The following is a 16,050-nucleotide window of genomic DNA, read 5'->3' as shown; positions in this document are numbered from 1 at the left end:
GGATCTGGCAGAATACTATGCTGATCCCCCTAGTAAAGAACAAACTAGTTCAATATTTTAATCAATTGGCTTTAAAATTTGTAACTGAAAATGTCCCGTTTTGGCAACCACACATTAAATTGCAGGATGAAATGTTGCTCATTAAATAAACGGACTTCCATTTAAAAGATGGTTCGGATGAACCACCATGTTGGTTAATGCGGTTTTCCGTAGCTTTCCGCTTTGGCTTATAAAAAGGGGAGGGGTCACGAGCATATGTTGAAAAACTGGGTGTACCATTCCTCTTGTTGAAGGAGGTGTGTCCCTACAGTCTGAGACTGAGCACTGATTGGACACTGATTGGATACTGATTCAGACTGTATAGGGACCCCCCCCCCACACTGGTAACACCTAGTTGTCAATATTCATAAATTCCTAGGAGGAATAACAGAGGAACAGTACAATGCAGTGTTTTGTGGAAATATTTTTCAAAATGGTTATAATATGGGGAATATTACATTTATGTACTAAAACAGACATGTCAGGAGAGCAGACTGATTCTCTTTAACCCCTTAACGACGAGCCATGGATCTATCCATCACCAGCAGGTGTTAGTTCCCGCATAGCGACTGATATATCAGTCGCTCCGATTGGGTGGGTTCTGCCAGTGTTCTACACAGCCTGGCTCCTGCCACAAGTGCCGGAATCGAAGCGCGCTACGATTCCAGCAGTTTAACCCATCAGATGCTGCTGTCAAAAGCGACAGCGGCTTCTAAGGTGTTTGACAGAGGGAGCTCCCTCTGTCACCCCATTGGCGCCCCCGCAAAGAAATAGCGGGACGCTGTCTTTTTTTTTCTATGGCAGCCAGGGGTCTAACAAAGGCCCCCAGGTCTGCCTTCAGCATCCACCTATTGGCCCATATCAGAGGCCTAATAATGGCCTAATAGATTGCCTGTCAGTTTTACACTGACAGGCAATAATGCTTTGGTATACGAAGTATACCGAAGCATTATATAAGCGATCAGCAGATCGCATGGTGAAGTCCCCTGGTGGGACAAAAAAAAAAAGAAACCGTTAAATAAAGTTAATGAAAAATAAAAAGCTTACAGTAAAAATAAAATCAATTTTTTTTTTGCCCAAAAAGTCGTTTTATGAAGTAAAAGTGTAAAAAAAAAAAAAAGTAACCACACATACACATATAGTGTTTTTGTTCTGCAAACGTAGGAAACCATAAAACCTCTACATATTTGGTATCCCCATAATTGTGCCGACCCATCGAATAAAGGTAACATATTATTTATGCCGCATAGTGAACGGCGTAAATTTTTAACGTGAAAAACCCTGCTGGAATTGCCCATTATTTTCAATAGTTTCCTAAAATAAAGTTAACAAAAGTTAATCAATATATTATATGCACCCAAAAATGATGCAATTGAAAAATTCAACTCGTCCCGCAAAAAACAAGCCCTTATATGGTGTCGACGGAATAAAAAAAAGTTACGACTCTTGGAATGCAACAGTGAAAAAACAAAAAATAATCCTTGGTCATTAACGCAAAAAAATGGCCTGGTCATTAAGGGGTTAAAGAACATATGAATTTTAGATGGTTTTTGTTCTGTCTAACGTACAACTTTATACTTATTAGGTTTGGAGAAAGTATATTTATTGGACGTCGCACACATTTTGCGCACTATTCAGTAGAGATTTAATTCTATCTCTTAAACGGTTATCTTGCATTAGTCATAATACCATCCACAGTACATCAGCCTATAGGCTATGTATAATGACGAGGTATGAGTGTGTTTTTGAAGGGAAACCCAATTAAAGAAGTTGTTTTGTGAGGATAACCCCATTTTAACTTGCCATATAAGAGCATATGGAAGTCATGGAGGGGGGTTCCCCGATCAGGATTCCCCTCGGTGAGCAGCTTTCCGCTCTGGTATATAAAGAATGACTTTAGCTGCATTCATACATCATGTATTCATTTGGAAAGCTTTATATTTCTCTCTAGTCTGCGATTATCTAAAACGTGATGTTCTAATCATGACCTTAATGCTCACATTTACAATGTACTTGGCACGAGTTTTAGAACATTTGCGCTTACAATTCCTTTGATTCTTATATTGCTCTTCTCTTCCAGCTGTGGGGTGGTTTGAGGTTCACTGTGCCTCATCTTCGAGATACAAGTCAGAAAGTGCAGTTTGACTGTCAGATCCGCAGGTATGTTCACTACATCTCTTCTGTTCTCCAAATTCAACAAAATACACCGGTTGTATGACCGTCACACTCCAATCAGAGGGGCGGGGTACCAACAACTGACTAGGGATAGGGCATGCTGTAACTTTAAAAAAAATTGTCGATTGCCCTTAACCACATGTTCACAGCGGGCACCGTGTGTGTTTTGGGGAGTATAAAAGTGTATGAAATGTAGAAAATCCAAGAATTTTAAGTAGCGGGGTCTGTGTTATGTAGTTACTTACTAAGAACCAATGTTCAGTGTGTGCTAAACCTAGTGCCATTTTGTACTGATATGAGACTTTGGTATTACTTTCTCTGTTACAGCAAAAATGCAAATAACTCCCAAAGTGAACTTGTGCAGCTAGCCATCAATGTTGAGGCGTTTACATCTGTGTCATTTTTGAGGTAAGTTTTCACACTGTTTATTGAAGGGACACCGCACTTTCTTGTTTAAGTTTCGCACTACATTAGGTTTCATTCCTATAAACTGGTTTACAAATTGACATCTACGTACGAATCGGCTGGATTTTAATATGGTTAATTTGATCCGGTAAAATGTGAATCTTTAAATCTTCCCATCTAAAGCTACATCGCCTCCTACTGGAACTGCGTAAAACTCCCAAAAAACGGTCACCTCCTGTTAACAATTCAGACATCATTGCTTGTTCATTTTTAGACTGTAGGATACAAATCGGAGACTGTCTGGTATACATTTACATTCATAACTTATAAATTTTCTAATTAATTTCAAAATATTGAAATTCTTTTTTTTTAGAAATACACACACACACACACACACACACACACACACACACACACACACACACACACACACACGCGTTCTTTCCTAGCTGAACATCTGTTGCATTAGGTCCAAGCCCATGACATTCTTGGTTTCTACCTGGTACTTGTGCTCAATACTAAGTGTTCACTCATGGAAGACTATCCTGACAGCTCTGTAAAGTATCCAGCAAAAGACTGTCAATATTTACTCTAGATAATGATCAAGGTCACTTCATTATATCCTGACTGTTCCTTGAAGTGATGATACATACAGGTATCTGACAGGTGGTGGTGGCCGTAGGGCTTTGTTACATGTTAGACTGGTTGACACATAGGACTGTATGCAGGATTATGCTCGATGCAGCTCTCGGACAATATCCGCTGCATGTTGCTTCCATTACTCACCAATTGCTATGGTTTTGGAGTTCTATATTTAGCTGGAACATTACCAGACTTTGATTTGAATAATGTTTTCGGATAAATTGTGTAAAGTCGATCTAGAAAAGCTCTTCCATGTGGCTCTCTACCCTGAGACAAATTGGCAGCTATTTCAAGTTTGTATGACACGGGTTTAAAATGTCCTAGGAAAAGACCTAGAAAATGGAATGGTATGCAAGTGTATTTGGGAAACACAATACATGAGATTTATTTTTTATTTTTTAATCTGTGTGTTCATTCATGTATTCTGTTCACATTAATGGGTGGGGGAGGGGGGTTATTTTAGCTTCCCTCCCATTTTTAGCCCTGGGCATTTGTTTTTTATTCCCATGGCTAAAGCTCTAATTATTTGTTTGTTTTTGGTGACCACACAAATTGGGGTTTAGCTCTTCCCCCAGGGCAGTTCAGTCTTCTATTCAACTGATGAAAGCAAACTTCCTGCCATTGACAAAAAGTTATTCACCACCCAACTGTAAGGCTAGGGCTACACAAACTTTTTGTAATAAAGGTGCCAATACACAGATGATTAACATGAGGCATGCATGTGTATGGGGTGGTCATTAAGAAAAGAGGTTATCTGAATGAGCATTCTAAGGTGTATGGCCACCTTTAAAAATATAAAATAAAATTGTAGAGTAGTCAAAGCAATTTCCAATATTTTTATATTCTATGGAGGAAAAAATTCGATACTATTATTGAGAATCACTTAGAAATCCCAACATGCAGCAATTCATGAACTTACATGTGATCGATGACAGCTGGATCGGACCAGCTTTCACGGAGCAGTCGGAGCAGCTGACCTGATGGGTTCAGCTTTGACGGCACACATAGAAGCCGTCAAATAAAAATGTAAAAGTTCTTTTAAATATGATAAAACATTGTTTTATTTAAAACAAAAATTCTCTAACCCCTTAACGTGTTATCACATAACTGTACGTGATAAGGGTTGAGGGGAAGTATGGAGCAAGCTCACGGGCTAAGCTGGCTCCATACACAGCGGGTGACAGCTGTGTTACACAGCCAACACCTCACTGCAACGGGCGGAATCAAAGTTCACTTTGATTCCGCCCGTTTATCACCTTAAAGAGGCTCTGTCACCAGATTTTACAACCCTTATCTGCTATTGCAGCAGATAGGCGCTGCAATGTAGATTACAGTAACGTTTTTATTTTTAAAAAACGAGCATTTTTGGCCAAGTTATGACCATTTTTGTATTTATGTAAATGAGGCTTGCTAAAGTCCAACTGGGCGAGTATTGTGTTCGTTACATCGGGGCGTTTTTACTTTTACTAGCTGGGCGTTCTGACGAGAAGCATCATCCACTTCTCTTCAGAACGCCCAGCTTCTGGCAGTGCAGACACACAGCGTGTTCTCGAGAGATCACGCTGTGACGTCACTCACTTCCTGCCCCAGGTCCTGCATCGTGTCGGCCACATCGGCACCAGAGGCTACAGTTGATTCTGCAGCAGCATCGGCGTTTGCAGGTAAGTCGATGTAGCTACTTACCTGCAAACGCTGATGCTGCTGCAGAATCAACTGTAGGCTCTGGTGCCGATGTGGCCGACACGATGCAGGACCTGGGGCAGGAAGTGAGTGACGTCACAGCGTGATCTCTCGAGAACACGCTGTGTGTCTGCACTGCCAGAAGCTGGGTGTTAACGAACAGAAGTGGATGATGCTGATTCGTCAGCATCATACACTCCCATTCCTAACGCCCAGCTAGTAAAAGAAGTAAAAACGCCCCGATGTACGCACATAATACACGCCCAGTTGTACTTTTGCAAGCCTCATTTGCATAAATACAAAAATGGTCATAACTTGGCCAAAAATGCTAGTTTTTTAAAAATAAAAACGTTACTGTAATCTACATTGCAGCGCATATCTGCTGCAATAGCAGATAGGGGTTGCAAAATCTGGTGACAGAGCCTCTTTAAGGGTATGGTCACACGAGGTCATTACGTCCGTAATTGACGGACGTATTTCGGCCGCAAGTACCGGACCGAACACAGTGCAGGGAGCCGGGCTCCTAGCATCATAGTTAAGTACGACGCTAGGAGTCCCTGCCTCGCTGCCGGACAACTGTCCCGTACTGTAATCATTTTTTCAGTACGGTACAGTTGTCCGGCAGCGAGGCAGGGACTCCTAGCGTCGTAAATAACTATGATGCTAGGAGCCCGGCTCCCTGCACTGTGTTCGGTCCGATACTTGCGGCCGAAATACGTCCGTCAATTACGGACGTAATGACCTCGTGTGAACATACCCTTACGCCTTTCTTTTATATATTTGTAATATTTTTAGGTTCCTGGTTTTGGCTTAAAACTTGCACTGACCCCTGATGAAGGGGGGAAAGTTGGCTATACACTTTAGATAAAAGCCTGCTAATATCGGTGGGATCCAATGACTATCTCATGTGAATGTGAGCCCCTCGACTGTCCCCTGATGGCAAATGTTAGATTTCAACATGTTCATTTTTATTGCTCCCTTTTTACTATTGAAATAAGCGCGCACACTGTGCGTGTTTATGGTAGAGTTGAGAGAAATGTCTGCCGGCTAAATGTGCGTTCAGCCAACCGCCATAGTCTTGATCTGTGACCTCTCGGATATTAGAGTAGTATTTTAAGAAGCCCATCACACCAGTAATTGAGTTTTTTATTTTTTTTTCTACTTCCTCTACAGGGTTTCGAAACCAGACATTGTAATCTTTCCACTTGCAAACTGGAAGCCAAACAAACAGCTCACTCAGGTGGAAGAAGCGGGTCCGGAGGTTAACCATGTGTATGAGGTACGAGAGAAGTGTTTGTTTTGTACTAGACAAGAATGAGAGATGACCTGTGACATAACACGCAGCGAACATACACCCGCAGTCATAAGCCTAATTTTTAATTCTTCTTTGTTTCCAGCTGGGAAATCTAGGGCCAAGTTCCATCAGTCACGGCGTCTTAACACTGAGCTGCCCAATAATTCACAACCGAGAACGAGTGATGTATGTCATGAACTATTCTGTACAAGGTTTGGGGAACTGTACTACAAGTCAGCCTGTCAACCCACTTAAGTTGAAGGTAAGAGACAGATTTTTCATGTAACATTTTATTTATGGGTGGGTGTGCCTTTTTGCGTGGTTTTAGTTATTTTTTGGTTAAAAGAAAATTCCACTCCAAAATGGAATTACCCTGGATTACAACCTTCACCAGATAAAATTAAACATACCGGCATTCTCCTATGTAAATATAAGGGACATCTGTGCCGACCTACCTGTTACTTTGGAACATCACTCTGATCAGCATTTCCTAACCCTTCAGACGTCCTTCCTTACAACCCCATGCACTTTAGTTGTGTCACTACACCCTGCCCCTTGCCCGCCATAAAAAAAAAATTGTTTACTCACCGCTTCTCTGCTCTTGTCCTCAGGTACCCTTTCCGGATCCCCTCAGGCTGCCACATCAAGCCACGGCGCATACAAGGTCCTGATGCTGGGCAGCGCCAGGAGGTTATATGCGACATAGCAAACACCATTGCCAGAACCTTGTTTGCGCTGCACCTTTGCTGGGGCCAGATGTGGCAAACCTGCGGGATCCGGGATGAGCCCCCTTCCAAACCGGTTGCTATCGCACCCCTGCGACTGCTATCATTATGCCACTGTTTAGCATTGGATTACTTGTATTATGTTTTTACATTTTCTTTTTTAACCTTGTATCCAACTTTCTTGTTTTTTTTTCAGTTTTCATCAAGCGAGCAAAATCCAACAGGCCATCATGTGGAACGTCGTGACACATCCCGCGTTTCTGCTGGAGGATCACATCTTCTAGTAAGGACTTATTTTATGTCAAAATATCACACTATATACATTACCTTGAACCACCTCAAACCTATTTATCTGTGAAGGCCAAAACTCAACTAAGTGATGAACATGCCGCCATTGCCCTTTTGTATTGTGCTTCCAAGCGATAGAGGTTTGTTCTCCAAGATCTCTTATACTACATTATAAAGGAGAGATTGATTAAATACATGGACACAGGCTCCTTTTTACATGTGCCGATTATCGGCAAACATAAGAATGCTCGTCATCGGCCCGTGAAACACACCAGTGATCCGCTGACGAATGAGCAAACGCTCTTTTATCGTCTGTCTGGATCTTTTATGCTGCCTTAAAAATTCTACTTTGTCGGAAGCACATCTCCCCGTGTCAACAGGGGATGTGCTCCCGGCAATATACAAACCACATGAAGACGAATTGTCGTATAAACAATTGTTCATCCCCATATGGCCAAGATCGTTGCTTCAAGTAAATGGAGCAAACTAGCACCAATCAACATGTTATTGTGGGCGCTTGTTACTGGGCAGGAATCTGCCCATGTAAAACAGCCCTTGGGTCGAAAAACTAAGGGTCCTTTTACATGGAAAATCGATCACTAAAACGATATTAGCAATTGCTTTTATTTATTTTTTCCATAACTGCAAACGGTTGTGTGGTTGCTTGTCTTTCCTCCTCTCGTGCTGTTTATATTACAAACGTGAGGCAATTGCCTGTTTACACGAGTGAATGTACTGCCGGCAAACGATTCTTCAACTCACCATAAAATATGCGGTCAACGACAAATGATCAAATTATCGTTGGACATTCGCTCGCTGCACGTGTGTACACGGAACAATGATTGGGACCGTTTGCTTGGTTGAACAATTCTTTGGGGTCATTATCGCCTTGTGTAAAATAAAAACTTTGCACAGCAGGGACATAATTTTAGGGGGTGTAGCGGATGCGTTTACACCTGGGATTTTAAGACTGAGGTGGGCCAAAAAGTCCCTCTGCCTTTTATGAGAAAAGCAGTACTACAAATGACGCCTCATAGTTGGGGGGCTGTTTATTTTTATTTTCTTCTAGGGCCTATGAAATTCCAGTTACCCCTCTGTATTTTTAATACTCTGTAGTGGATAGCAGAACAATGCTATCTCATGTAATTGACAGTGGTTGGTAGGTAGGTGTTTGTATAATAGTAGAATTCCTTTAGGTCAAGGACTGATGTTAATGTTTAATTTGTCTATAGTCCTGTGTCTATAGCTCTGTGTAACATGCCAATACTGTATATGTGGTGTTGGTGCCTTTCAATAGCCTTTTAAATGAGTTTACCCTTATTTTATATTGGTCGAGACAGATTGACAAACAGATATATACTAATGTATATGTAGCATTATACGTTTCGAATGCTGAGATGCACTAGGATATTCTGAGTGCAAGACCGCAAAACATTACCCTTTATGAAGGCGCTGTTCCCTTTGCGGTATTAAGGATGATACTCTGAAGTCCTGTAAATGTTAACCTTTTTGTTAATATTACAACATGCGTTTCAAAGCCGGACGGGCTCCTTCATCAGGCAGATTTACATAGGAACCTATTGTTGTGCCATTGTGACATATATATATATATATATAATACATTTTGTTCATTTTCTTTAAAGTGATTTGATCTACTTGTATCTGATCTATTCTGTATCTCTTCTTTAGAAATGCATTCCACACCATGCAGACTGTTTTCACCTTCGCTGTGATGTCGGGCCCTTAGAGAAGCAGCGACAAGCCATCCTTAAGGTTCATTTCCGTGTCTGGGCCGAAACCTTCCTACAGGTAACTTATTCCAGCCCCACATCTAGATGTCTGTTTTTTCTTTGAAATGTGAGCTATTGGCTATTTAAAAGTGATCGGACTGTGGGGCTTTCATGAGATTTAATTTAGAGCTGTTACTGCCACCCTGTGGAAAATATCGACATATCCATCTTTTTGCTTTTTTTAGTGTTTCCAAAAGCCACATAAGATATAGGTAGCAAATCGTTTTGGTCTATTATAGATAATGGATAGCTGTCCCTGTAGTTTTGTGTATGAAATTATTTATTTGCTGAATGTATATTTATCAATTTTCAGTCCTCTAATACATGATTGTTCTTGTTTTTCAGAATGAGAACCAAGGCTTTGCTCTGCAGTGTGATGTAGCATATCACATTCATCGACTTCCTTACAAAATTTTACCCAAGTCCTATCCTCAGGGAACATATCAGGTAAATTGAGAATAGTTGGTGGAATTGAGGTCGTATTAATGGAATTTCAGATACCAGTTTAAAATGATGAAGACCATCCATTTCTAAATGGAAGTCAATGCGGCGATAATCCAGCTTCTCTTATCCCCGGCGATCAACTGTTCTCGTCAAATAAAGCCACTTTGTGTCAGACCATTTTCCATGTAGCATTATGGCGGCTATTTAAATGAATGGTAATGCATGGATGGGCCAGTTCTGTGAGAGCGAGGGGGAGTCCCATAAGGACAACCTCACCTCTATGATGTCCACATGCCATAATATGCCCTTTAATGTACCTGCACTTCTAAAGGACTAACAAAAATCATGTATACCATGTTACGTTACTAAATAGGACTGCAATCCTTAAAGCTATCTCACTTACTGCGTATTCGGTTGGTCTTCCATACCAGAAAACTATACGGAATTTTAGCCTTCCCTGTGCTCCTTGTTTATTTTTATGGGGGTGTTTTTTCCTTACCGAGTGGGAGAGAAATGCAGCAGAAAAGCACATGAGAATAGTGTTTGCATTTTCTAGATCCTCTAAGGCCATGTTCACATGCAGCGGATATGTCCTTAGTATTGACAATAAGCATTACATTAAATGTTCGGTTAATACTGAAATCAGCAACATTGCTCTGTGGATTTAAATTTTGTGCAAATTTGTTAAACCCCATTCACATGCATTGTACTGTATTTTATTGCATATTTTCTGTGTGATTTCAGCCAAATAATGAGACCACATATCAAGGTGGCCTAAAGAGAAAACTGCAAAAAAAAAAAAAACCACGGCAATGTTTTTACATGCGGTATATTTGGTAGTGGTACACCTACAAATATGAATTGTAAAGTTGTTGTGGGTTACTTCAGAAAGCCCTACAATGACTTGGTTTTAATACGATGACATACATGACATTTACTATTTCTTTTTTTAAGGTCAATACAACCATTCACTGGCTGAAACCAGAGAGTAGTTACGGAGTTCCTCTGTGGATCATAATATTAGCCATCTTAATTGGATTGCTGCTGCTTGCCTTACTTATATATGTTTTGTATAAGGTGAGTTCTTACAAATGCCTCACACTATGGGGAATATAATCTTAAATATACCAAGTATGTATGGAGTATATGTGAAACTTGGTGTGGAGGAGTAAACTGGTGTTGCTGTATCTCCTACTGCTGTGCCTGGTTTTATATGGTCCTTGCAGTACCCATAGTTAGAACATATACCCTCCTTAACAACATTCTAAAAGGACCATCACACAACAGGTGACTTCATTCACCTTCTCGTGATTTGTCAGTAGATCGGTTTATGGTCAGAGCCCTGAAAGTTTTAAATCTCTTATGGGTTTATTTGGAAACTTATTAGCCTCTAGAAATCTGTGATAGAATTCTATTTTTCTTTTAACTATTAACGTTTGTGTTTTCTGCGCAGCTTGGTTTCTTTAAACGCTCCTTGCCATATGGAACTGCTATGGAAAAAGCTGAACTTAAACCTCAGGCTGCCTCCGAAGCCTAGACTGCGCCTACAGCCTCATCCCTTGCACTGCCAAAGAATCTTCGAAAGGGAAGGTGGAAGAACAGTCACGGCTTTTCTTTGAAGTTGACACTACATTGTTTGGGAGGGAGGGAGACAAACATGGCCTATGATTTTCGCAACTTCTGGTTGTTATGAAAGGACCTGTTGCCACAGGGACAATATGACTGAACCACTCCGGCTTCTACTGAAGGCAAACTATTTGAGGTCAATGGTGAGGACAGTGTTTTTTGTTTTTTTTATTTAAGACAAAACCAAAATTATGACTTATCTTTCAGCCCGTCCAAAAACCAGAATGTAGGTGGAAAACGTGCTGGTCCATCTTGACCTTAACCACTTTTTTTGGTGCTGGTTATCACCTGATCTTTTTTGGTTTACTTATGAAGTTGCCTATGGACATCATCACAAGCTGCCTCCCTCAGCATTAAGTATTCCTTCTCTCTTGTACTCCATATAAGACTCTGATTCCCAGAGAAAACTGACTGTAAAAGCAATGATGGAAACCAAGGAACCATTTCAAAATTGGATGGAAAATTGTTTTAATTAATTTGTTGATCTGAAAATTGTTTCTTAATGGAAAGTTAACTTATTGAATTTTTAGCACATCATATGTGCCTGGGTTTTATGTGGAAGATATAGGAAAATAGCAAGAGTATTCTCCTTCAGACACAGGCACATTGGTTAGGGAAAACATTTTTTGTACGTGAAAAATGTCTATGGAAGTGATGAATACAACTTTGAGTATAGGTTTACAGCACACAATTTCAAGATAATTTTCTATGAAATTATATCTGATTTGAGGACTACCTTTTCAAGTTGGTATTTGAAACCTGTACAGTATACCGGTGGCCATAACACTTGTTTGCTCCTTTTTGAAGCCTATACAGCTAGTGTCCTGCCGTTAATATCTTTATAAAATACACTTGCTGAAAGACATGCCTGTAAGACTACATAGGGACTAGGTAAATTGCATTCGGTCTGTATGTACAAGGTGATGCTTCTCCGAAAGTGCCGAAGACTCTCGATTTGTGTTGGTTGTAAATACAGATTACAAAGGGAGGATTTGGAGTAGCAATGCTCAGTAAATACATGTGGTAGGCTAATATAGCTAGAAGACTGAAGTTTGAAGACCCAGGAATGGTGATCAAATCTGGAGCCCTATAGCTTTGGGCAGATGTGGGTGAGGCCAATACTTGGTTAGAAGACCATGCACTCAGTATTTAATATTAAAAGTATTTTTCTATATAATGTACCCAGAATTCCAAAGAATGAAGCTTTCCAAGACCAATCAAAGGTTCCATACCAAAGATATAAGTGCCTTATGAGTATGTTGCAGCAGGTTGTCCCTTTACCTGACTGAGCACTGATCCTGCTATCTTTCTGTAAGAGACTCTCATGACCACTGCATTGCTCAAACAGTCCGTTGTGTATCCTGGTGCTTTTCTGTGTTGCTTGGTTCCATACCATGAAGTGTTAAAAACACATGGACACAAGGGCTTTGCTGATTATTTAAAAAGGTGTTGCAAGTGCAATAAATGTGTTTTTAGCTTTTTTTTTTTTAACTATGTAATATGTATGAGGTGGAATATGGGGTTGGCTATTCTGAGTATGTATTGTTAATGTATTTAGTTTTTTTTTTTGATCCTCTGAACCACTTTTGGGGCAGAATTTGCACATTACCTGTGATGACAAATGGGTTTTTGATTTTTTGTTTTTTTTATTTAGAGACTTTTTTTTTGAGGCACTGGAGGAGCTGTGTTTGCCACTGACAGCTGGCAAAAATCACATGTAGTGTAAAGCTTGGTCAAATTTTTTTTTTTTCCGCTCACCACCGGCTATCCATTAAACCCTTTTTTAAAATGGGGCATGTGAAGAAAAAGAGGTTCTTTTAGCTGTCCAAAACAACTTGAGATCTGTAATCCTAAATATTACAGAGTCTGCTTTCAGACCACCCTATGTATTTCCTTGCCTTATGTATCTGATGATTGGAGAGAACTGCTCCTGTTACCCATACTCCAGAATCAGAGAGCATTCTTTTGGGCAGGTCGAAGGTCAAGAACTATCCACAAACTTTGTGGAAGAGCCGTCCAGGATTAATTAAAAAAAAATCAAATTTAAAAAAACAAAAAAAAAAACCAAAGCTTTCTTCCTTCGACACAGTGCTTTGCATGTCCATGGCGTGTGTGGTATTGCATCTTAGCCCTCTTTAATTCAATGAAGCTGAGCTGCAATAACAGATAGCCCATTGTCGAATGCGGTGCTTTTTCTATTTAAAAAAAACAACCTTTTTTCTAACCCTGGACTCTAACATGCCGAATGAATGTACCCATGGTATCCCACCACCATACTGAAAATGGCCATCTGAAATATTTTAAATAGAAAAGGTCTATTTTAAGGTGGGTTCCTGTCTTTCAACTTCCTTTTTATATACAGAATGTGCAGGTAACGGCAATAGTCTACATAGTAGGTCAACGCAGTCCAATACGTCTATTAAGAATGAAAAGCGTGTCCTACAAGGATACTTGCAGATATACCACTAAGACCAGTTCCTCTCTACAGTCTACAGTTCCTTCCGATCAAGAATACTGGGGCAAGAAAATAGAGGGGGGCTTGTCAAAAGTCTATGCAACATTTGAGTAGTGTGTAAAGAACCTTTGTGCTGCCATTGCTTGTAATCGTAAAGGATCGCGAAGGAGAGCTGAAAGCCTCCATTGATGGTGCCCACACTACTCACACATGTAGAAAATGGCCCAGTTATGTGTAGTGGTCAGGCTGACCCTGCTGTTACCTACACTGTCGCTGCCTTGAAGAAAAGTTATTCGTCTGACACTATGCGATTCTGCTTCTCTCCATATATAGCCAACCCTGTGTGGGGCTCATATTCTAAGCGTGTCCTATCTGGTTGTACAATTGTCAGCTCGGCAAAAACATTCGTTTGTGCCGTTACAATTAATATTCCTGAGTCTGTTTCCTCTACTTTTCTCCCATATTGGGTGATTTTTAGATTTTCTATTTCCTTTCATCATTTTATCCTAGGGATGATTCCTGTTGGCTCCTTTTCTGCTGGATCAGACTTGTATGAGCTGAGCTAATAGAAACGGAGGTGACTAGACACCCAAAAGGATTTAATATGGATTGTCTTTGTGTGTTATGAAGGGGGTTGGCTGCCTTTCTCAGGGGTATGCTACTGTAATAAAATTTATAAAACAATTGTATCTATGGTCATTATTTGCTTATTTTATAGGACAAGCTAAAGTAACGCACTTTTGCTGTGAATGCATGCTTCATCCTATAATCTGTGTTCTGACAGCAATGTGCTATTTCAGCTGTCGCTCCTTCCCAGTGCTGCTTGGAGGCAGGACTTTCTATTTGAAACCTGCTGAGCCTCTGATTTATTTTATTTTTTTATAGATTTTTTTTTTTTAAACTTTGCCTCAAGGTTTCTTGATGAAATGTTGTATTTTAGCATTAAAGCGTTTTAGACCGTCTGTGTTTTATCTACACCGTTAGGCCCAGTTTACACAGAGTATTTTGACACCGAAACCACGTCGGAATCGGCTGCAAAAAATGTCAGAAACCGCCTCATTTACTTCAATGGGAGGCCGAGGTGGTTTTTATTCCGCGGCAGTTTTAAGCCTCTCACGGTAAAAAAAAAAAGCTGCATGCTTTACAGAATTTGTGCCTCATTCAGACATCCATAACGTGGTCACGTTTTAGCATCCGTATTATTTGGCACAAGTCCTGGTCCCGCACAGTTTAGAGTTCAAGAGTGATCAAAATTGTTTTCACTTAGTGTGGGGGTCTGCAGGCCGTAATACCAATGCTCAAATGTGACCACGTTACGGACGTCTGAATGACGCCTAGGTTGTATATCCTAATAACAAGCACTAAATCTACAATATCTGTCTATATCCGTGTAAGAAGGGTTTTGTTTTTTGTTTTTAATAGTAAATTATCAGTGCGACTGCTGTATACATATTGCAAAAAACAAGATCTGAGCCAATTGTATTATTTGGACCAGTCCTGTAGAAAAGCCAGAATCATACAAAAGTCACCTGATCACTTAAATGGACACTAAGTTTTCAAAAATGCATGCTAATCGAATAGTATAACTGATAGAGCAACTTTGTAATTTACTTACTGTTACTATCTTGTCGAATTTTTATTTTTTTTTATCAATGCAAATTCTTTGAAGTTACTTCCACTCGGTGTCTCCCTTTCTGTAATCTGCTGTCCATCCCATGTTGCCATGCAAAATCCGTCGAAAGTTACTGATGGACTGCAGAAGAGGGGGGGGGGTGTCTCTTTATTGCTTGCCAATACAGTCTATGAAGAGGTTCACGCTACACTGCTCATTACTGCTGTATAATCTCCATTGTGTGTGTGTGTGTGTGTGTGTGTGTGTGTACTACCGTTCAAAAGTTTGGGGTCACCCAGACAATTTTGTGTTTTCCATGAAAACTCACACTTATATTTATCAAATGAGTTGCAAAATGACTAGAAAATATAGTTAAGACATTGACAAGGTTAGAAATAATGATTTTTAGTTCAAATGATAATTTTCCCCTTCAAACTTTGCTTTCGTCAAAGAATGCTCCATTTGCAGCAATTACAGCATTGCAGACCTTTGGCATTCTAGCTGTTGATTTGCTGAGGTAATCGGGAGAAATTTCACCCCATGCTTTCAGAAGCCCCTCCCACAAGTTGGATTGGCTTGATGGGCACTTCTTGCGTACCATACGGTCAAGCTGCTCCCACAACAGCTCTATGGGGTTGAGATCTGGTGACTGCGCTGGCCACTCCATTATAGATAAAATACCAGCTGCCTGCTTCTTCCCTAAATAGTTCTTGCATAATTTGGAGGTGTGCTTTGGGTCATTGTCCTGTTGTAGGATGAAATTGGCTCCAATCAAGCGTTGTCCACAGGGTATGGCATGGCGTTGCAAAATGGAGTGATAGCCTTCCTTATTAAAAATCCCTCTTACTTTGTACAAATCTCCCACTTTACCAGCA

General features: G+C 40.3%; 1 protein-coding gene across 1 annotated transcript in view; it reads left to right on the top strand.

Moving 5' to 3' along the window:
* Positions 1–14,247, top strand: part of ITGA5 (integrin subunit alpha 5) — a 106,310-nt gene extending 92,063 nt beyond the window's left edge. The window contains exons 22-30 of the mRNA XM_075851884.1: positions 2,120–2,199; positions 2,542–2,622; positions 6,115–6,220; positions 6,339–6,497; positions 7,157–7,243; positions 8,938–9,057; positions 9,384–9,485; positions 10,437–10,559; positions 10,936–14,247. Coding sequence (XP_075707999.1) covers positions 2,120–2,199; positions 2,542–2,622; positions 6,115–6,220; positions 6,339–6,497; positions 7,157–7,243; positions 8,938–9,057; positions 9,384–9,485; positions 10,437–10,559; positions 10,936–11,019 — 942 coding nt within the window. The 3' untranslated portion in view covers positions 11,020–14,247. The remainder of the gene's footprint in view (positions 1–2,119; positions 2,200–2,541; positions 2,623–6,114; positions 6,221–6,338; positions 6,498–7,156; positions 7,244–8,937; positions 9,058–9,383; positions 9,486–10,436; positions 10,560–10,935) is intronic.
* The last annotated feature ends 1,803 nt before the right edge of the window (positions 14,248–16,050 follow it).

Source organism: Rhinoderma darwinii, chromosome 2 (genome assembly GCF_050947455.1).
Source record: "Rhinoderma darwinii isolate aRhiDar2 chromosome 2, aRhiDar2.hap1, whole genome shotgun sequence".
NCBI classification, from domain to species: domain Eukaryota; kingdom Metazoa; phylum Chordata; class Amphibia; order Anura; family Rhinodermatidae; genus Rhinoderma; species Rhinoderma darwinii.
This window is presented reverse-complemented; position numbering and strand designations above follow the sequence as displayed.